General features: G+C 46.8%; 1 protein-coding gene across 1 annotated transcript in view; it reads right to left on the reverse strand.

The window, feature by feature from the left end:
- Positions 1–23,966, reverse strand: part of ltbp1 (latent transforming growth factor beta binding protein 1) — a 580,062-nt gene that overhangs the window by 421,233 nt on the left and 134,863 nt on the right. Inside the window, 1 exon segment of the mRNA XM_085980097.1 lies at positions 13,571–13,853. Within this exon segment, the coding sequence (XP_085836223.1) occupies positions 13,571–13,853 (283 nt within the window).

Consider the following 23,966-nt stretch of genomic DNA (forward strand, 5'->3'; position numbering starts at 1 on the left):
GAAGATACGGGAGGATACGGAGCCATTTGTGATTCCGTGATTGGGGTATGGGCTGAAACAAAGTTAGATACAGGAAAAGCTAGTATCGACCCTATTAAGATTCCCGGACCAGAACACAAGCCACACCGCCAGTACCCAATAAAGGCGGAGGCCAGGAAGGCAGTCGTGGACATAGTGAAGGGGCTAGTAGAAAGGGGTATCCTGAGGGAAACCACGAGCACTACTAATTCCCCCACATGGCCAGTAGAGAAACCTGATGGGAGCTATAGGTTGACTATAGACTACACGGCCCTCAACAAGGTCACTCCTAAATTACACCCCATCGTTGCCAGTCCCTCAACAATTTTGAATGGGCTATCCCCTGAACAGAAGATATTCACTGTTTTAGACATAGCTAACGGATTCTGGGCACTCCCATTAGATCCGGAATCACAAGAGAAATGTGCATTCACAGTAGGGGATAAACAATATACGTGGACCCGATTGCCACAGGAATTCCATAATAGCCCAGCTATTTTTCACCACGTCATGAGTGATATCCTAAAACAGATAGAAGTACCTAAAGGAAGCACTATTTTGCAGTACGTCGACGACATACTAATAGCCTCGGAAACGAAGGCAGACCATCTGGCAACCCTATATTTAGTACTAAGGGCCCTAGAGACAGCTGGCCTCAAGGTAAGCCCTAAAAAAAAGCACAGATAGGAAAAACTCAGGTCCTATACCTGGGACATCTAATCTCCCAAGGACTTAAAATGCCACAGGACAGGAAACACGCTGTCCAGGGCATGCCGAGACCCGTAACAGTACGCGGAGTCAGGAAGGTACTGGGGCTCTTTAATTACAGACGAAATTTTATCCCGGGGTTCGCTAAATTAGCAGAACCTATACAAAGATTAGTGAAAGGGGGTAAACCCGCGTTGGAACCGATAGATTGGCGGAACAAGAGGAAGCTTATACTCAACTAAAGTCTGAGCTAGTATCAGCCCCAGGGCTAGGACTGCCAGATATGAGTAAGGACTTCCGCATACATTGCAACAATGAAGAAGGGTTTTACACAGCAGTAGTTACACAGGATCATGGGGATAAAAGAAGGCCCGTCGCCTACTATTCCACAGCGGAGGGACCGGTAGTCACAGGGCTCTCCCGGTGCATAGCTGCATTGGATTGTGCGGCTTGGGCAGTAAAGGTTAGTGAGCCGATAGTAATGACAGGAAACATTATATTGCACACTAAACACACTCTGGTAGAGATGCTGAATACCGGGAAATTAAGATCCGTCTCGAACATGAGACGTGCCAAGTGGGAGGCCGTCCTCCTCCCTCCGAGTAAAGCAGTAACCATTGTTAGAGACACAGGGGAGAACCCGGCAGAAGGAATACTGGGAACTGGGGAGCCCCACAACTGTGGGGACGTAGATATGAACCTGGAAGAAGATAGGATAAAGACACCCCTTTAGCGACAGCGGAAGAGACGTTGTACGTAGATGGTTCACGCAAGTATATAGATGGGCTGCCCCGAACGGGGTGGGCGGTGGTTAATGGCGAATTAAAAACCGTAGAGTCAGGACGGATTGATGGAGGCCTATCGGCCCAAGTGGCAGAGCTAGTGGCTCTCACCAGGGCACTAGAGTTGTCAGAGAATAAAATCGTGAACATTTACACAGATAGTAGGTATGCCTTTGGGGTGGTCCACAATTATATGACTGCATGGGGTAGCAGGGGATTCATTACTACGGGAGGCAATCCCATAAAACACCAGCTGAGGATAGAAGCCCTCCTAGAAGCTAGCGACAAACCCCAACAGGTAGCAGTAATTAAGATTAAGGCACATCAGAGGGAACCGGACCGGACTAGCCCGGACTGGTTAAATCACCAGGGGAACCAGGCTGCGGACCAAGCAGCACAAAGGGCGCTAGAGCAAGAAAGGATCGAAGAAGTACCAATAGCCGCTGTGAGCAGCTCCGAGGACGAGATAAGTATTGACGAACTCCATGAGGACACCCCCGACGTCGAAAAAGGTACGTGGGAAGAACAAGGCGCAAAGCGGGGAAGCGATAATGTCTGGCAGAAGGACAACAGGGTAATGGCCCCCAAGTGCATTCAAAATACGCTATTAGAACTCCACCATGGGCTTGTACACTCAGGGAGAGAAGCGATGATGGGAAGCCTCAGCAAAGAATGGTGGTGGAAGGGGATGGGAAGAGATATCGCGAGATACTGCCATCGATGTATCACCTGTGCACAGTATAACCCCGGGCTGTGGTGTATGTAACCTGTTCCACCTTAAGAGAACTTAAGCCTGTTCCACCTTAAGAGATGTACTACTTTCTCTGGCTGCTGTATACGTAGTACCGGTGGTGACCACCGGTATATAAGCACTGTGTAGTAAGATTGTATTTCATATTGTCCTGACCTCCAACCAGTAAAGACCTGTTGAACTTTAATCTTGTAGTCTGTGTGTTATTAATTACAACTAGAACACACAGACTTTACACGGGCGACCCATAAAAGTCAAAATGGGACATCAACCAAGGCCGCGAGGGCCCTGGGAGCATATACAGATAGACTTCACAGGTCCCCTTCCACCATCACACGGCAAAACCTACTGCCTCGTGGTCATAGACCAATTCACCCGCTGGGTAGAGGCTTTCCCCACGCGAAATTGCACCGCTTTGACGGTTGCCAGAGTCTTAGCTGAAGAAGTAATCCCCAGGTGGGGAATACCAATTCAAATGGACTCTGATCAAGGTACCCACTTTACCGGGAGTGTCATAAAAACGGTATGCCAATTAATGGGAATTAAACAAAAATTCCACATCCCATACCACCCTCAAAGTTCGGGCATGGTGGAACGAATGAACCGAACTCTTAAAAATGCATTGGCAAAGGCAATGCAGACGTCAGGGAAAACCTGGACTGAAGTATTGCCCATTATCCTAATGAAGCTGAGAGCCACTGAAAACCGAACGACAGGCTTGACCCCTTATGAATTGATGACAGGAAGGGTGATGCAATTGCCAGAAGGCATCATAACAGGTGGGGCCGATGTAGGCCCTTTAAAAGATAGACGAAAACAATACGTTCTGGAACTTAGCACTCAATTAAAGGAGATGCGAAAGAATGTCCGTGATAATCAGGAGGACAAGGATCGGGCACAAGAGCTCACAATGACGGCTTATGTTCCCTCAGCGGGTAGTAAAGTCATGGTGAAAACTCTGCCCAGCAAACCAGGGTTCGCCCCAAAATGGAGTGGGCCATATGAAATCATAATCAGTGGGGATACCTGTGCCTGTCTAGACATAAGGGGTAAAGGAGTATGGAAGCATTGGACACAATTGAAAGTATATAAAGACAACTGACTGGCTACTTTCTGAATCTGTTTTACAGGTGATCTGCATACCCTTTGTCATAAAATTCCTGTAAAGACTGGACTGTAGTGATATATTAATCATGTTTAGAGTATTATGGGTAATGGCGTTGTTTCATATTGTCACGGGAAGCGCGGTACCCCATTTACGTAAAGAGAGAGGATTGCATGTAAATACCTTTCTGTATATGTCATATGTCTATGCGAAAAAATGGGCCAAAGCTCCTGCTGGGTGTGCGCCCATGTGCCCACCCATACGGGGGGAGGAATACCATTAAGGCCTATCCCCTTTAAGGTAGAGGAGATGTTAGGGTGGTTATTATACTCTAATACCACCTGGAATAAGGAGGATACCATGCAAACCCAAAATAGCTTGAATCCAGATCAGCTGGAACATGAGTGGAAACAGGCAGGGTATAACCCCACGAACTTTAAAGGATGGTTTCATCCCCAGTACGATAATCGAAGGTATCCAGAAGAGCTATTAGTCAGCACAGGGGGAAAACTAAACAATGCAGAGGGGGAAGTCTGCTTGGTAAACTATGACGAGACAGGGTTAGTGGTTGGATGGAGTAAGTGCAAGTATAATTACACTTTAACCAAAACCAGTACTAAACCACCAGGTGCCCTAGAATGGCCCTATGTGGGAACGTTTAATTTATCCGAAGTGCTAAACCGGACTAGCAATCTACCCTGGAAGGAATACCTGGGATCATGTACCAACTTTGGAACAAATTTGAGGCCTATAATAATACCTATTTCATTTGCGGATATAAGGCGTATCCGTGGCTTCCACAAACCTGGACTGGGTCATGCTGTATAGGATACGTAGTACCATACATCCATTATTTATCCTCCCTAACCCACCACTACGGGTACCAGTCGTTATGGCAGCCAGCCAAGCGTGTTAAGAGAGCTATTACGGAAACCGAAAGATTCTGGGCTATAGCATTCCCCTGGTACGGAACAGGAAAAATAGCAAGGGAATCCATAAACATGGCAGCAGTGCTCGAACAAATAGCCAACGATACGGCTGAGTCCCTGAGAGAAATGAGTGCCGAAATGGTGGCGATCCGGACCACCGCCTTACAGAATAGGATAGCCCTAGATTATCTGTTGGCGGCGCAAGGAGGCACCTGTGCCCTGATCGGGACAGACTGCTGTACATATGTCCCAGATAGCTCCGAGAATATCACAAGCCTAGCAAATCATATCCAAGAAGAAATAAAGAAGCTCCATCAACCCACAAGCACAGGGTGGCTTGATTGGTTGCTAGGGAAAACCGGGTGGGGAGCGTGGATGATGCAAGGGATAATAATAATAGTTGTAATTTGTATGTTGATGTGTTGTGCGCTGAGCCTTATAAAGTTGTGTTGCCAAACTGCTATGAAAACCGTGATGCCGATCGCCTCTATCAAGGAGGAACACACCAACCTGCTACCAAGGGATGAAGAACACCAATACGACACTGTCGAAGGAGCAACCGAACCCCCGGACATAAGCCAGTGGCTGCAAGCACCGACGAAAGGGGGACCGAGGATGGTCATCTGGGAGCAAATGAATCGTGCTCCAGGACCAAGAGGAGGGACTGTTAGAATAAAATTTTGCTGGACAAGATTTTGCTGGAAAAGACAAACAACAAATTCGCTGACTGGGACTAATTGAATCACTGCACAATGAGACATGCCACGCTTATGCATGGCTGGAACAAAGTTCATCTCGTGTCCTGACTGGGACTAATTGAATCACTGAGGACTAACAAGGTTCACTGGTATCCTATTATCGAACTAATCACATTCCGCCGGTGACGCGGACGGAACAAGACGGAACGAAGACCTTTCGCAATCACTGAAGAGGCAGAATTGGCAACACGAGTGTGTAAACTCCTGATTGGAGGAAAATAACGATATGCGCTAATAAACGAATTGATTGGATGAATGTAAATGATCTAAAACCAACTTCTTGGAATTGTATATAAGCTCAGCACATACTACAATCGAAGAGAAGGTGCTCTCGCAGACCGCGTGGTTGCAGACGCTTCTCCCAGAGCTCTGTCACTTAATAAAGTTGTCTCTCTTACTCAAAGTCTAGTTTTCGAGGAATCATTTTTCCTACAACAGTGGTGTAACACTGAAATGATATGCAGTAGTAATTATTATTTTCTTCCATTTTTCCACCACTTTTAATCTTCTTTCCAGCTCTCTCTCTCATTGTGATGGAGTTCCACAAGCAGCAGTCACCCTGAAATACCTTCCCCAATTGGCCATTATTCACGCTCATGAGTCTTGACAGAAAGTGCCAACAGGTTGTCCATTTTCAGAGGATATCATTATCAAGGCCAATCCCATCCTTACCCCAGTGTTCATGCACGTGTACTTTCAGCAGAGTTTACCGTACAGCAATTAGGAGTGAAAACTCCTCAGATAATGAAGCAGTCCATGCCCTCCTGCAGCAAGGTCTGGACGACATTCAGTCTTGGGCTGATAAGTGGCAGGTAACATTCGCGCCACACAAATGCCAGGCAATGACTATCTCCAACAAGCGAGTGTCTAACCATTGCCTCTTGACATTCAACAGCGTTACCATCACCGCATCCTCCACCATCAATATCCTGGGGGTCACCATTGACCAGAAACTTAACTGGACCAGCCACATAAATACTGTGGCAACAAGAGCGGGTCAGAGGCTAGGTATTCTGCGGCAAGTGTCTCGCCTCCTGACTCCCCAAAGCCTTTCCACCACCTACAAGGTACAGGTCAGGAGTGTGATGGAATACTCTCCACTTGACTGGATGAGTGCAGCTCCAACAACACTAAAGAAGCTCGACACCATCCAAGACAAAGCAGCCCGCTTGATTGGCACCTCATGCACCACCTTAAACATTCACTCCCTCCACCACCGGCGTATCGTGGCTGCAGTGTGCACCATCTACAAGATGCACTGCAGCAACTTGCCAAGGCTTCTTCGGCAGCACCTCCCAAACCCACGACCTCTACCACCTAGAAGGACAAGGGCAGCAGGTGCATGGGAACACCACCACCTCCAAGTTCCCCTCCAGGTCACACAACATCCTGACTTGGAAGTATATCGGCCGATCCTTCATCCTCACTGCGCCAAAATCCTGGGACTCCCTCCCGAACAGCACTGTGGGATTACCTTCACCACATAGACTGCAGCGGTTCAAGGCGGCGACTCACCACCACCTTCTCAACGGCAATTAGGGATGGGCAATAAATGCTGGCCTTGCCAGCGACGCCCACATCCCATGATGCTGTCAATTGTAGCACCCTTGCCCTGTTGTGGTCGACTAACTCAGCACAGACTGGTCAGTGTGGTTCAGAAGTGGAGACTTTACCTCTGAGACGTCAAGGGATATCCTGAAATTTTCCTAGGTTTTGTTTTAGGAAAGTCTGAGAGAAATTTCAGAGTTCTCTTTTCTGAGAGAAATAATGCTTGCTTATTCACCTCCTTCAGTCATTTAAACATACAATGAGAGAGAGTTCAGAACCAGGGGAATTATATCTGATCCTTTGAAGGGAATGAGTTCAACAGACCATCTCGTTGCGTGCTTATTGATGCTGTTATCGCCTTATAAACATTCACTGAAATGTCTTGCATATTGTTAGGGTAAAGCGTCAAATATAAAAAGATGGGCTGCCGTGCCTAAAAGGTTTTTTAACATTAGGAAAGATTCATGGGCAGGAGCGTAATCCTGACTTCTCGATCATTTATGATAAGATCGTATCTATGTGTCATGCATCCCACTCAACAAAAGCAATGTGTATGTGGCCACAGTGAAATAATATAAAACCAGACACTATGGCAACAGAGGCTGATGTTTCTTATGCCTCTTGTGGCTCAGTGGGCAGCACTCTCGCCTCTGAGTCAGAAGGTTGTGGGTTCACAGTCCCGCTTCAGAGCTTAAGCACAAAAATCTAGGCTGACACTCCAGTGCAGTACTGAGGGAGTGCTGCACCGTCTTTCGGATGAGACGTTAAACCGAGGCCCCAGCTGCTCTCTCAGGAGGATGTAAAAGATTCCATGGCACTATTTCGAATACAGCAAGTAATGCACAATGTATTGTTTCTGCTGTTAACGTGAAGCCACATTTAAGCTGGCCAGTTCTCTGAAGACCCCAAACTTAAGGGGCGCATCCGGAAGTCAATTAGAGGTTCATTGCTGTTAGTCCTGGCCAATATTTATCCCTCAATCAACATTACTAAAATAGATTACCAGGTCATTATCACATTGCTGTTTGTGGGAGCTTGCTGTGCACAAATTGGCTGCCGCGTTTCCTACATTACAACAGTGACTCCACTTCAAAAGTACTTCATTGGCTTTAAAGCACTTTGGGACATCCGGTGGTCATGAAAGGCGCTATATAAATGCAAGACTTTATTTTTTTTTCCCAGCGTGCTTCCCATTAGTTGTGAGAAATATCTTTTATGACCTTTGTGTGATAAAACATACAGACAGGTGGAATACTAGTAGCTCACTTGTGGCATTGCTCATGGTGAATTAAAGAATGTGTCATACATAGAAATTGAGAGAGATTGTAGGTGGCAAGCAGAGGTGGGATTTGGAAAGAGTTCTGTGAGAGATGTGCTCCGAGACAGTGAAATATGTGTTTTTTTTATTGTCCCAAATTTCCCACAAACCAATCAGAGGCGTGACACTTTTCGTACCAAGAACCAAACATTTAAAGTGTCCTAGATGTGTTACACAATATTTAGCATTTTACTCGCAGCACTTCGCAGCATTGTTCATTATAAGACAGATGATACGTTGGTTGATAATCACAACAGCATTACAGCAAGTAATGCACAATGTATTGTTTCTGCTGTTAACGTGAAGCCACATTTAAGCTGGCCAGTTCTCTGAAGACCCCAAACTTAAGGGGCGCATCCGGAAGTCAGTTAGAGGTTCATTGCTGTTAGTCAAGGAAGTCTGACGATGATATAACCGGCCCTTCTGCAGCAGGCCTATCAGTGGCACACACCAACTCTATGTCACTGTCTTCAAACTAAACTCAGTAAGAAAGGTCTGTGCAGGTCAGACTGGTCATCTACAATGCATAGTAACTAAGAGAGAAAATTTCTCAGTGGTCAAGGTTTTCATATTTAATCTATCAGGGAACTGAAAAATATCAGGTAAGAAATGATGAATAAAATAGATTTTTAAAGAATGTTTACTAATTGTTAGTAGGCAGATTGTGATCGCTGAGACAGAAGGGGTTACAGTGAAAGGCACAGCTCAATGCCGCAGCTTAATAGTACCATCAGTATCCATGCACTAAGGATCATAATGAATCCTCCAGTATGATTTATGTTGTAATGGGTGGTGGGAGGGCGGGGGGGGCTTTCGACTTTACCTCATGCTTTCTCAGTTCACTATCATCCACCCCAGTAAGAAACAATCCAGGAGATGCAACAGGACCATAAATATCCCCAGACACGTGAGGAACAAAGGTAATTTGTGGAGAAGAAAAGTGAGCAGTACAAGACAAACAAAAAAACTGGCCTCTATGTCAGCTTCTCCCCCCCTCCTCCTGATGTATCAATCAAAATCTCTCGTCTCACCTTTCACATGATCAGTCAGTCTAAACGGCTGTAAGACAAGGTCTCATTCAGCCTCCCAGTATATATTATTTTACTTCGGAGAACTGCTTCCCAGCAAATTGTATCTCACAGGACCAAGCTATGCCAAATGCAGCACAATATTTATATTCAAAGAACTGGGAAACTATCTGTCAAGATCAGATACAGAGAAAGCAGATCACATCACTTTGCTTTCTTTAATGATGCATCAGCAATATTTTCCACGGCATGTCATCAAGGATACAGGTTTTTCTAACTACATGCATCTGTTTCATGGTGGCAAAAAACATTTGAGATTCTCTAAGTCCACTGTGGACCAAACCGCAAGACCTCAAAGGATGTGTTGTACCAGTGTAAGAGCACGTCCTAGATCTGTAAGCAATCAAAACTGAAATCTTCTAAAGCAACAGAGACTTTGAACAATGTTTGTGGTAAGTTAAACAGATATTTAACAGACACGCCTGTCAACAGTATAAAACTCTGTCTTGAAAGCTAGTACAATACAGCAAAAGGACTTAATTACGTTCAACACTTTTCTACCTTTTTCTTCCTAATATTCCATCTAAAGATTAGAACAGCGAGAGTAAACGCAGCACTCAACTGATCGATAGCAAATAAAAATGTATTATTTGCCGCAAATCTTTGTCTTAATTTCAGTACCATTGGATAATAGAGGTGACTGCCGGATGATACTGAAGCACTGATACTAGCAACATTGCCACTGCCACTGTACTGTAACAGAGGAGAAAAGTGGTAAAGAAAGATAGAACTTGCAATTATAGAGCACCTTTCATGACCTCAGGATGTCCCAAAGCACTTCACAGCCAATGATACTTTTGAGTGTAGTTAATGTTGTAATGTAAGGAAGCGTGGCAGTCAATTTGCGCACAGCCAGTCCCACAAACAGCAATGAGATAAATGACCGGTTCATCAGTTTTTGATGGTATTGGCTGAGGGACAAATATTGGCCAGGACACTGGGAGAATTCCACTGCTCTTCTTCCAATAGTGCCATGGGATCTTTTATGTCCAGCTGAGAGCAGACGGGGCCTCAGCTTAATGTCTCATCCACAAGACAGCACCTCCAACCGCACAGCACTCCCTCAGAACTGCACTAAAATGTCAGCCTAAATTATGTGCTCAGATCTCTAGAGTGCAACTTGAACCCACAACCTTCTGGCTCAGAGGCGAGAATCAAGACTGACACAGATAGGGCAAGGAAGAGGAGGATACACATCGACCACAGGGTCACTGGGAATCATGTAGGGGTACTGAAAAGCTGCTGGCTATCAATGCCAGCCTCATCGGCTAAATACCAAGGCATTTTGCCACAAACATCTGCTTTAGATCCCATCACGCCGTGCTTTGGTGTCCCCTTCAGAAACTTTGCAAAAGGCTACACTTTAATTATGAGTTTTTTCCCATCAATTTGATTTTAATAATAATTTTCAATCCAATCCAGAGGGAGTGTCCTTCGGTAAATGCAACCTCTATGAGGTACTGTGTCATGCCGACTAGGAAGGGTGAAGCAGCAGTTGGCCTGGGTGGCTGGAGAGAATTGGGGCAGTGGAGAAAATCAGTCAGAATTCCCCACTCCTGATCACGATCCAGTGGCAACTGCTTGAATGCATGCGCGTGGATCTTGAGTGATGACAGGATCAGACTGTGATGCCCCCACAACAAACTAGCCGGCCGACACTCACTGTCAAGGATCACCCATGACGAAAAATTACTTCAGCCAAGTGCTGGAGGGTTGCCATGGTCATTGGAACTGAACCCATTCAGGACAGGAGGGAAGGATCCTCAAAAAATATACATCTGAAGTTCAGTAGGGTTTGCAAGGGCGAGCGGGGATCTCATCCAGAAGTGATGGTGAGAACATAAGAATTAGAAGCAGGAGTAGGCCATACGGCCCCTCGTGCCTGTGTGAAGGAAAAAGCCATACAACCTATTCAGAAAAATGCACTATCTTATGAAGGAGTTCTGGCCTTATTAAAACAGGACTAACTGGGTTTGGAAATTTAGAAACCGAACTCTGAAACAGCTATGAAAGAATTCTGGCTATTGAGATAAGACAGTTGTTGACCCTGAATAAATAACTTTATTGAAACAGAAGGTGCATGGCTCCGACAGGCTGACCTTTGGGAACAAAAACAATGGTTCACCCTGGATAAGGTGTCCTAATTTAAACTTTGTAAAGATGGCATGTAAGATAAGGAACATCTGCCCTCGTAAAGATGACAGAAAATAAGGAACACCTGCCGTTCACACCGTTCTAAATGGTAAACTCAGAACACCTGGAGCTAAGACAAGATTCTGGAATGTTACAAGCTGGTGTAGCAGTAAGAATTGCAGAGGTCAGCAGAAAGATGAATAGGGATGATTAACTTGGATCAGCAGAACCTTTAAAGGAAATACCACTGAAAAAGGGTATAAATATTGAACTCTCAAATGGGATATCAGACTTGCTTTAATCGAGCAAAGCGATTCTCAGTTTAGGAAACGGCTCTGTAGTCTCCAACTCTTTGTACCTCGGGGATCAAAGGTATTTGATATTGATGGGTATCCTGTATAGAAAATTTAAGAACTGTAATGCTGTAACGAAGTTAAGATTTAAAAGTAAGATTCTCTGTTAATAATAAGATAGTATTTTTTCCCTTTTTAGAACTGTTAACATTGCGATTGACTGATTCACCAACTGTAAATTGCATGTCGGTTCTTTAATAAATCTCTATATATTTTTAGTATTGTCTCACATATATCTTTTGTATCAATAACTCGCAAACTCAATCTCTGTACACTCTTTGGTGAAGAGTTACAGAATTCTGAGGGAGTTTTCCGGACCCTCATAATATCCGGAATGTTACAGTCTAGCTAAACTTATTAAAAGCGCTATCTGGAGGACGGTAACATTCTCGGGTTGTTCCTTTCCTTTAGGGAGAGATAGCCCGGACCTTTAGACCCAATTAAGCGGCTTTAGGATTCGGCTACCTCAAACTTTAGTTGAAAGTGAACGTCTGAGAAATACGCCTGATCCGGGGTAGCCCCAAAGGGGCTAGGACTAGTAAATATCCCTTCACCTGCTCCGTCATTCAATAAGATCATGGCTGATCTTTGAGCTCAGCTCCACTTTCCCGCCCGATCCCCATATCCCTTGATTCCTCTGGAGTCCAAAAATCTATCGCTCTCAGCCTTGAATATACTCAATGACTCAGCATCCACAGCTCCTTGGGGCAGAGAATTCCAAAGATTCACAAAGCCTCCAAGTGAAGAAATTCCTCCTCATCTCAGTCTTAAAAGACTGACCCCTTATCCTGAGACTATCCTGAGCAGCCCACTTGATTGGCATCCCATCCACCACCTTAAACATTTACTCCCTCCACCACCAGCACAACGTGTCTGCAGTGTGTACCATCTACAAGATGCACTGCAGCAGCTTGCCAAGACTTCTTCGACAGCACTTCCCAAACTCACAACCTCTACCACCTAGAAGGACAAGGGCAGCAGCCGCATGGGAACACCATCACCTGCATGTTCCCCTCCAGGTTACTGACACCTTTCTGACTTGGACATATGTTGCCTTTCTTTCATTGTCGCTGGGTCAAAATCCTGGAACTCCCTACCTGACAGCACTGTGGGAGTACCTTCACCGCACGGACTGCAGCGGTTCAAGAAGGCAGCTCACCACCACCTTCTCGAGGGCAATAAATGCTGGCCTTAACAGTAATGCCCATATCGCAGGAGCGAATTTTTAAAAATGACCCCTAGTTCTAGACTCTCCAGCCAGGGTAAACAATCCCTCAGCATCTATCTTGTCAATCCCCCTCAGAATCTTCTATGGTAACTGGGATTACTCGCTGCATAGCACACAAAGCAGCCAAACATTAAATGTTGAGCACTTTTGTTGCTGTAATACAAAATCACAAACATTGCTTTCATATTGGCCTTATTTTAATTCAGAAACCTGTGGAAAACTGGCCGTAAAATCTTTGATGATCCCAAGCCTTTGTGCCTGTAAGACTGTAGAGTTGCTTGATTGTAGAGTGCCTTCTATATTGCTGATTGACTCACTAAACCACACGGTATTATCAGTCACGTGACCAGCAAGGTTTACTCACATCCAAAGAAACAATTCCAAAAAAACAAGCACAGCCATATTACTCTCTGTACCCCTGCACTGCAACTAGTACGTGCATTGCTCCACTACCCACTGCACTCCCAGTTCCTCTCTGGTTCCAGGCCTGGCTCTCTGATGGATCTTGGTACTTCCCTGCTGTTTACTCACTGCCCTGCCTCAAACCTGTCCTCCCATTCAGTCCCGGGTCTCCATTGCTTGGGACACGAGCAATGCTATGGAAGATATAAACAGTCAGCGTCAGGTAAAATTTTGTTTACATGATCACTTGCCTCTCCTTCCTCCCCCATGCTATTGATCTGCACCTGCTTCTGAAATGAAGGCAATGTTGAGTTAATGGTTGAATTTTTTACATGATCTTGAAACAAAGTCAATAGAGGTTGATCCATTCAAGGTGCATTCAATCAAGTTTCTGCATTTTTAATGACATTTTTTGAAGTTTCATAAATCACAGTGAAAGTACTACTTACTGAGGCTGCTGGAACATCATCATGGAAGGTTTCTGCTTGACGGTCAAAGACATGTGGCCTAGTGAATTGATTTTCTGAGGAAGTTGCAGCACTCTCTGTGTCCGGGTCTGCTGGGGCGCCTGTTGAGGAATAGGCTGAGCCTGTGCCAGAGTGTCTTGGTTGCTTGTGGGGTGAGTGCTAAATGACGTCTCCTCACATGCTTTACCTTTGGTGCCGGGTTTACACACGCAAAACTGGGGCCGTAGGCACAGTCCTCCATTTTGGCACTGTGGAAAACAGTTCGCTGTAAGAGAGGGAGAACATATATAACCGGCAGTATTGACGTCAGATCAGCACAAAAAAAAACATTGGTTATCTGGAAAGTGAAGGGCGAAAACAAGAAACAAACTTGATGAATTCTTTTGCACTTCAAAAGACTCATCGCGGTAGATTTTGACATTGTGTGATGGTGTAAAATGGGTGATAGTGAATGGACAGCCCATTTTACATCTCTTCCGATTTTTATCTCCGTTGACATCAATGCAAATAAAAACGGGATGAGATGCAAAACGGGCGGCCGATTCGCTGTCACTCATTTTATACTATCGCACAAAGTCAAGATCTACCCCATTGCTTTGGTTGGGTTGAAGGAAGAAGGTACGATAGGAACATGGTACAAAATACACTTCTGGTCAGGAGGGGCTCCTTTTGCTCCTGATACGTGAAAAGAAAATGGCACATTGTAAAGACATGCAAAGAAATTCTTTCCGATCTAATCAAAGTAAAGGTTGAGCCCGAGCAAGGCTACAACATTCACTATGAGCCATTTGTTAAACATGATGTGCCAAGGTAATGCTTATTAATTTGCAAGGCAAGGCTCCCAGGTGAAGCATGGCTGGATGACACACCGGGTCGGAGATAGGGGGATAACACGAAAGGGCTGAGTCTGTGACCCATGCTCCCACCTAGCGAGACTCCGCGTGGGCTCAGAGCATCACAACATTATTCCTATTGTTTCAAGTGTAAAAAGCAGCCACATGAAGAATTCTACACCCAGGGAAAGCTATGGTCAAGAAAGTTATCCAAGTCTTACTTTTTCCTTAGTTATTATAGATATTCTAATGAGATATGCTGGTTAAATAATTGTGATATTCCAAAATGAAGATACAATTCACAGTAAATAAAAAAGTATTTAAATAAACCTCATAAAAAGGACTTAGGCGACACACCAAAAGCAAGATGCAAAATTGCATTTTTGCATCTTGTCACATTTTAGGACTTTTGTTCATTTTGCCACGGGCGGGGTTCTATATATAATTTATATTAAAGTGTTGCTTTTAAGTTAAATGATGTTTTCAAGGGGATTGGATTCATGGAGCAGCCACGTGCAGGAGCCTTTGGGACAAAGAAGGGATCGGTATATTAACGAAGCTAATAAGTGAAACTGTTATACTTAATAATCTGGGACAATAAGTGCTTTGTTGTCACGTACGAAAGCAGAGAGCATGAAAAATTCTTGGCAAGTAAAATCAAGGAAAACCCAAAGATGTTTTATAAATATATTAATAGAGGATAACTAAAGAAAGGGTAGGGCCTATTAGAGATCATGAGGGTAATCTGAGTGTGGAGGCCGGAGACGTCGGTAGGGTTCTTAATGAATACTTTGTGCCTGTTTTCAGAAAAGAGAGGGGCGAAGCAGACATTGCTATCAGGGGGAGGAGTGTGAAATATCAGATGAAATAAAACATCGTGAGAGAGGAAGTATTAAGGGGTTTTGTAGCTGTAAAAGTGGATAAATCCCCAGGCCCGGATGAAAAGTATCCCAGGCTGTTAAGCGAAGCAAAAGAGTTAATAGCAGAGGCCCTGACCATCATTTTCTAATCCTCTCTGGCTTCAGGTGTGGTGCCGCAGGAATGGAGGACTGCTAATGTGGTACCCTTGTTTAAAAAGGGAGAAAAGGATAGACTGAGTAATTACAGGCCAGTCAGCCTAACCTCAGTGGTGGGAAAATTATTGGAAAGAATTCTGAAGGACAGGATAAATCTTCATTTTGAAAGACACGGATTAAATCAAGGATAGTCAGCATGGATTTGTTAAGGGAAGGTCGTGTCTGACAAACCTGATTGAATTTTTTGAGGAGGTAACAAGGTGGGTAGATGAGGGTAGTGCGTTTGATGTAGTGTATATGGACTTTAGCAAGGCTTTTGATAAGGTTCCACATGACAGACTGGTCACGAAGTTAAAAGCCCATGGGATCCAGGGCAAAGTGTCAAGTTGGATTCAAAACTGGCTCGGAGACAGGAAGCAGAGGGTAATGGTTGATGGGTGTTTTTGTGACTGGAAGGCTGTTTCCAGTGGGGTTCCGCAGGGCTCAGTACTAGGTCCCTTGCTTTTTGTGGTATATATCAACGATCTTGACTTGAATATAGGGGGTATGATTAAGAAGTTTGCAGATGATACTAAAATCAGCTGTGTGGTTGATACTGAAGGAAGCTGTAGACTGCAGGAAGATATCAATAATTTGGTCAGCTGGGCAGAACAGTGACAAATGGAATTCAACCCGGAGAAGTGTGAGGTTGTGGCGGAGCCACTAAGGGACTCCGATCAATTGTATATATTTCCCTTTAATAATATGTTAGCTACAGCCTGAGTCTGTATCTTTGGTTTCACTGTTTACATGTACAGAGCGCGATCACTTTAATAGCGCAGGTAAATGCGATGACATCACGCCATTCATCACGTGATCTCCCACCGGCGGGAAAAACGGGATGACATCATGATGTCAGCCACGGGACCGCCAAGCAGTCCTCGTGGAGCCTCCGAACTGACTAGACCTATATTCGATGTTCTCCTGTAGTTATCCGTTAAACTCTGTTAGTTTTCATTAAACCTCGTTTATTTGATCGCCTGAGTGGACCTCAGTCTTTTGGATAGGAACTAGACATTCCTACATTGGTGACCCCGACTTTTGCGAACGGTTTTCGCAGAAGTTACTGAACATGGAATCGAACGCCGTTGCTTTGAAGCTGCCACAGTTCTGGGAGCAACAGCCAGCCGCGTGGTTCATCCAGGCTGAAGCCCAGTTCGCAATGAGGAACATCGTTGCGGATCAGACCCGTTACTATTACGTGGTCTCCACCCTCGACAGCGCCACAGCCTCGTGGATCGTCAGCCTGCTTGGTAATCCACCAGAAGATCGCAAGTATGAAACGATAAAGGCGCGGTTGTTACAGGTCTTCAGGCTCACGAAGTCGGAGCGCACCCGCCGGCTGCTCGCTATGCCCAGCCTCGGGGACTCCAAGCCGTCCGAGCTCATGAGCCAATTGCTCATGCTCCTGGGCTCCGAACCGGAATGCTTCCTCTTCAGGGAGCTATTCCTCAGCCAGCTACCGGAGCAAGTTCAGGCTGCCCTAGCCAGGTCGGAAGTCACAGACTGCACAGAGCTGGCTGTCGAAGCGGACAAGATCTTCGCGGTGACACAGCAGTACTGCGCTGCCACGAGGCGCCCATCCCCCACAGGTGGTGCTCCAGCCCCTCAACCTGCGGGGTTGTGCTTCTACCACGCCCGTTTTGGTGTGAAAGCAAGATGCTGCCGCCCTCCCTGCAGCTTTTCGCTCAAAAAAAAAACACAGCAGCAACCCTGTCGAAAGAGGACCGGTTATAACGAGCGCCCCGCGGCTGCGATGGCAATCAGTAATTCGGGAAAACTCCTCTTCATCAACGATTCCCTATCTGGTCGACGTTTCCTCTGCGACACCGGGGCGCAGTGTAGCATCCTACCCGCGTCAACTCTTGATCTACAAGCCGGGGGGCACAGCCCCTCCCTCGAGGTGGCTAATGGCGGGGCCATTCAGACCTTCGGAAGACGGCGGGTCCAGGTGTGCTTCGGCGGCCAACGGTTTTACTGGGATTTCATCACGGCCAAAGTCTCTCAAGCCATCCTCGGGGCGGATTTTTTGTGCGCCAATGGCCTCCTGGTGGATGTACGGCACCGCCGGTTGATCAATGCGGCCACTTTTCACTCCATCCCGTGCCACCATGGTAACGCCGTGTCACGCACCGTCTCCTGTGCGATCCCACCTCCGGATTACTTCACTCGCCTCCTCGGAGATTTCCCAGACCTGACCAGACCCACTTTCTCTTCCACGGCCACGAAACATGGTGTCGAACATCACATCACCACTACTGGCTCCCCAGTCTACGCACGGGCCCGGCGCCTCGAACCTGGCAAGCTCGCGGCTGCGAAAGCGGAGTTCGACACGATGGAGCGGCTAGGGATTATTCGCCGGTCAAATAGTCCCTGGTCTTTGCCTCTCCACATTGTTCCGAAACCTGGCGGCAGATGGCGGCCTTGCAGCGACTACCAACACCTGAACGACGCCACTACTCCTGATCGGTACCCGATCCCTCATATTCAGGATTTCTCTGCCCATTTGGCGGGAAATACCATTTTTTCAAAAGTCGACCTTGTCCGTGGTTACCACCAGGTCCCCGTACACCCGCAAGACGTCCCAAAAACTGCAGTCATCACCCCATTCGGCCTGTTTGAATTTCTGTGGATGCCGTTTGGACTGAAGAACGCTGCACAGGCTTTCCAGCGCTTGATGGACTCCGTGCTTCGGGACCTCAAGTTTCTATACGTCTACCTCGACGACATCCTCATCGCCAGCCCTAATAAAGAGGAGCACATCTGCCATTTACGCACCCTCTTTGAACGCCTCAGTCAACACGGCTTGATCATCAACCCGGCCAAGTGCCAGTTCGGCCTGCAGCAGATTGATTTCTTAGGCCATCGCATCACATCGGACGGTGCAATTCCACTGCAAACGAAGGTGGAGGCAGTTACTTCATTCCCGCGCCCGCAGACCGTCAAGGCCTGCAGGAGTTCCTCGGGATGGTAAATTTTTATCACCGGTTCATCCCTAATGCAGCTCTGCTCATGCAGCCCCTGTACGAGGCCCTCAAGGGCAAGTCCGGCAAGGATCCGATTAGCTGGACGGTCGACATGGACCGGGCGTTCGTCGACACAAAAGGCGCCTTAGCCAATGCAACCATGCTGGCGCACCCGCTGCCAGGTGCCACCATTGCCCTTACCACCGACGCGTCAGACTACGCCATTGGCGCAGTGCAGGAACAGTGGGTGCATGGGACGTGCCAACCGCTGGCGTTTTTCAGCCGTCAACTACGGCGAAACGAACGTAAGTACAGCACGTTCGACCAGGAGTTGCTGGCCCTTTTTCTGGCCATCCGCCATTTCCGGTTCTTGCTAGAGGGATGTCCGTTCATGGCTTTTGTGGACCATAAGTCACTAACATTCGCTATGGCCAAGACCGCCGAACAGTGGTCAACTCGGCAACAACGTCAGTTGACGTTTCTCTCAGAATTCACCACTGACATTCAGCATGTGTCCGGTAAAGACAACCTGGTGGCGGATTGCCTCTCCCGCGCGACCGTTCATGCAGTCCAGCTCGGCATCGACTATGCCCTCATGGCTGCGGATCAAGCCTCGGATCCGGAAGTCCAATCTTACAGAACCAACCCCTCTAGCCTCCAAGCGGCCAACGGCAAATTCCATGCCGCGGGCACTACACTACTCTGCAACGTCTCCGTAGGAGATCCTCGCCCTATCGTGCCGGTCGCCTGGCGCCGAAAAGTTTTTGATGCCATACACAGGTTGTCGCACCCTGGCATGAAGGCCTCGCAATGGCTGATGTCGTCCAAATTCGTGTGGCGGGGCATGCACATGGATGTTCGCGACTGGGCCAACACCTGCGTGGTCTGCCAAAAGGCCAAGGTGCAGCATCATGTCAAGGCTCCATTGGCCACTTTCGCTGTTCCGGAACGTAGGTTTGATCATGTGCATGTGAACCTGGTGGGGCCACTTCCGCCTTCGCACGGGTTTACTCATCTTCTTACAATGGTGGACCGCACCACTCGATGGCCGGAGGCGGTTCCTTTGTCATCCACCACTTCCGCAGACGTCGCCAGGGCATTCATCTCCTCTTGGGTCACCCGTTTCAGGGTACCGGCGGACATCTCGTCTGATCGTGGGCCGCAGTTTTCTTCTGAGCTCTGGAACGCTGTGGCTCAGGGGCTCGGCGTCAAGCTACATCGCACCACTGCCTGCCATCCACAGGTGAACGGCCTGTGTGAACGGTTCCACAGGTTGCTCAAAGCCACACTGCGAGCCAGCCTTCAAGGCGCGGGCTGGGTGGACAGGCTTCCATGGGTCCTTTTGGGTCTTCGTACGGTGCCTAAAGAAGATCTTCAATCGTCCTTGGCGGAGCTCGTATATGGCCAGCCGCTATGCGTACCAGGGGATTTCCTTCCGACTCCAACAGAGCCATGGTCCGCATCCCAGCAGCTCATCAGCCACCAGGAGGCGGCCAGAAGTTTCGCTCCAGTGCCTACGTCACATCACGGCTTGCAGAGCTCCCACGTCCCAGCTGAGCTGAAGAACGCCGACTATGTGTTTATCCGCCACGACGCTCATCGGGATCCACTCAAACCCCCTTACACTGGTCCTTTCCGCGTGATAGAGCCGGGAGACAAAACTTTTTCGGTCGATATCGGAGGTAAACCGGACCACATTTCGGTTGACTGGTTGAAGCCGGCTCACTTGGACCTTGACCGCCCAGTCGAGATCGCACAACCGCCGAAATGTGGCCGACCGCCCACAGTCGCCGTGCCAGATCAAACGCAACCGCCCGCCAGCTCGCTCGCCGTCGATCAGCTTCCACTTCAAGGCTATAGAAGTCAACCTGACAGGCTTGTCAGGCCTCCTCGCCGTTTTACTTTTGCTATTAAAGACAATTCTGGGGGGGCGCATGTGGCGGAGCCACTAAGGGACTCCGATCAATTGTATATAATTCCCTTTAATAATGTTAGCTACAGCCTGAGTCTGTATCTTTGTTTTCACTGTTTACATGTGCAGAGCGCGATCACTTTAATAGCGCGGGTAAACACGATGACGTCACGCTGTTCATCACGTGATCTCCCACTGGCGGGAAAAACGGGATGACGTCATGACGTCAGCCACGGGACCACCCAAGCAGTCCTCGTGGAGCCTCCGAACTGACTAGACCTATATTCGATGTTCTCCTGTAGTTATCCGTTAAACTCTGTTAGTTTTCATTAAACCTCGTTTATTTGATCGCCTGAGTGGACCTCAGTCTTTTGGATAGGAACTAGACATTCCTACAAGATAATGCATTTGGGGAGGGCTAACAAGGAAAGGGAATACACATTAAATGGTAGGACACTGAGTAGTGTAGAGGAACAAAGGGACCTTGGAGTGCATGTCCACAGATCCCTGAAGTTACCAGGCCAAGTAGATAAGGTGGTTAAGAAGGCATACGAAATGCTTGTCTTTATTAGCCGTGGCATAGAATACAAGAGCAGGGGGGTTATGCTTCAACTGTATAAAACACTAGTTAGGCCTCAGCTAGAGTACTGCGTGCAGTTCTGGTCACCACATTACAAGAAAGATGTGATTGCACTAGAGAGGGTACAGAGGAGATTTACAAGGATGTTGCCGGGAGTAGAGAATCTTAGCTATGAGGAACGACTGGATAGGCTGGGTTTGTTTTCCTTGGAACAGAAGAGGCTGAGGGGAGACTTTATTGAGGTGTATAAAATTATGAGGGGCCTAGATAAAGTGGATAGAAAGGACCTATTTCCCTTAGCAGAGGGATCAAAAACCAGGGGGCACAGATTTAAAGTAATTGGGGAAAGGTTTAGAGGGGATTTGAGGGGAAATTTCTTCACCCAGAAGGTTGTGGGGGTCTGAAACTCAATGCCTGAACCCTAATCACATTCAAAAAGTACTTGGATGTGCACTTGGGATGCTGTAACCTGCAGGGCTACGGACCAAGAGCTGGGAAGTGGGATTAGGCTGGATAGCTCTTTGTTGGCCAGCGCGGACACGATGGGCCGAAATGGCCTCCTTCCGTGCTGTAACTTTCTATGATCAGACACTTCCAGTAGTCATTCACACTTTGAGATGTTGGGAGGGACTGACTTCATGCACACACGGCTGGAGATAGCTGGCAGTGGCTTCCACCCAGTGAGAGGGAAGGGGTGGTAGCTGGTTAATTGTCAACTCTACTGGCCAACTCCTGGACAAGGGAGGAATCGGAAGTCAGACCTCAGCTTATCGTGCACGTAGGCAACAAAGGGAGAGCGAAAATGTGCCTTCTTGCTCAGTCGTGAAGTCTGCTGCGAAAGACAGGAAATTAAAATCGAGCCGACCAGATTCCGGCTAGGGCTGACCACAAAGAGGAAGGACAGTATTTGGCCCACTAATGGGGACGGCGTGGCATTTTATATGTTACGGGAATCATTAATGAAAGATAGGAGACTAGAATCGCTGCTCTTTTCAAGCAAGTGTATGCTGTAAAATAACCCAGCTTCTTGTCAACATGTTAGGTAGGATAACGTAGAATTTACAGCACAGAAACAGGCCACTCGGCCCATCTGGTCAATGCCGGTGTTTATGCTCCACACCAGTCTCCTCCCACCCCACTTCATCTAACCCTATCAACATATCCTTCTCTTCTTTTCTCCTTCATGTACTTACCTAGCTTCCCCTTAAATGCATCTATGCTATTCACCTCAACCACTCCACATGGTAACAGGTTCCACATTCTTATCACCCTTTGGGTAAAGAAGTTTCTCCTGAGTTCCCTGTTGGATTTATTGGTGATTATCGTATATTTATGGCCCCTAGATTTGGTCTCCTCCACAATATGGACCTCGTTTCACCTGATTATTCAGTTCTGTCTCTCGGAAGACAGGAGAAGCACACATGAAGCCAATTACCTAGGATTACAGTATCCAGGCCATACAACGAGGGGACCTATCTCATTGTTACATCCCCTATCTCACATCATACATCTAGATATCGGGTAGCTAACGTCAAGGAGGATATCGAGGGCAGAACTGAAATTTGTAACAGTCTCGATTATTTAAATGACTGAATAGTAATGCTTTACCACATCCTACTTTATAAACCTAACTGCTTTTCAGCGAGGCTCGCTCAGCTGTGAGCATTCAGGATTAGTAATAATAATATCGCATACTCTAAGAATGTAACAAAAGAAAGATCATTTACATCGCTTTTAATTCTTCGCTTTTTCATGGAAATCAGCAATTCTCCACACTCAAGTCCAGAGTCTCAGGAACATCTGTGCTGTAAATCCCCCAGCTACGCTTGGTTTGAAAGTAGTATTCTGTTCTGCGGTAACCAAAGATATCGGACCTCAATACTCACCATGCAGACACCTGCTATGAATAACAATCTAATAATCTGACATGCCACTGAAGCGGTTCTTTAACTCCTTGTATCTCTATTTTATTCCATTTCCTGACAGCCGGTGAATGAACAGGAAACGTTTGCAGACGTACATCTGGGGTTCATTTGTGAAAGTATACACAAATCCCGCAGCCAACATGGTGCTTATGAAGCAAGGCACACACTGCTCCGTAAAAACAACTGTTTGCTCTGCAGTGATACATCATCATTTTCAGTTTACAGCCAGGTGTGATTAAGACCATGAGGGTAGCAAAACAAACAAAACCTACAATCATCTGTCTTCATACATGAAAGTTCGAGGCCCGTCAGTCAGGCATCGTGTGTTGTCACATGTGCATATTTTCGTGTTACATTTATTTTAAGTTAAAATTTCCAGATTGTTTCATCTTGCCTGGGGAGGAGCTGCAGAATTACAAGCACCTGTTAATCTACAGAGGAATTTCCCCCAGCAACAGAAAATACTCTCTGATTGATCTAAGAATTGGCCTATTTACGGCAATTGGGCCAGGTGGCCTTAAAAGACTTGCATTTATACAGCGCCTTTCACGGCCACTGGACGTCTCAAAGCACTTTACAGCCAATGAAGTACTTTTTGAAGTGCAGTCACTGTTGTAATGTGGGAAACCAATTTGCACACAGCAAGCTCCCACAAACAGCAATGTGATAATGACCAGATAATCTGTTTTTGTTATGTTGGTTGAGGGATAAATATTGGCCAGGACACCAGGGATAACGCCCCTGCTCTTCTTTGAAATAGTGCCCTGGGATCTTTTACCTCCACCTGAGAGAGCAGACGGGGCCTCAGTTTAACGTCTCATCCCAAAGACGGCACCTCCGACAGTGCAGACTCCCTCAGCACTGCACTGGGAGTGTCAGCCTAGCTTCATGTGCTCAAGTCTCTGGAGTGGGACTTGAACCCACAACCTTCTGACTCAGAGGCGAGTGTGCTACCAACTGACAGGGAGAAAGCAGGGCACATGCCTGTTACAAAATAACACTTTGTGCATTAGATGAACTGTCCTTATAAACCAGGGTATTCTCCAGCTTACCATAAGCAACACCACAGGATAGTCAGTAGTTTAACTAAATAAGCATTCATCGCAC

Source organism: Somniosus microcephalus, chromosome 3 (assembly GCF_052327205.1).
Source record: "Somniosus microcephalus isolate GS21.2 chromosome 3, FLI_Smic_1.0, whole genome shotgun sequence".
Lineage (NCBI taxonomy): Eukaryota > Metazoa > Chordata > Chondrichthyes > Squaliformes > Somniosidae > Somniosus > Somniosus microcephalus.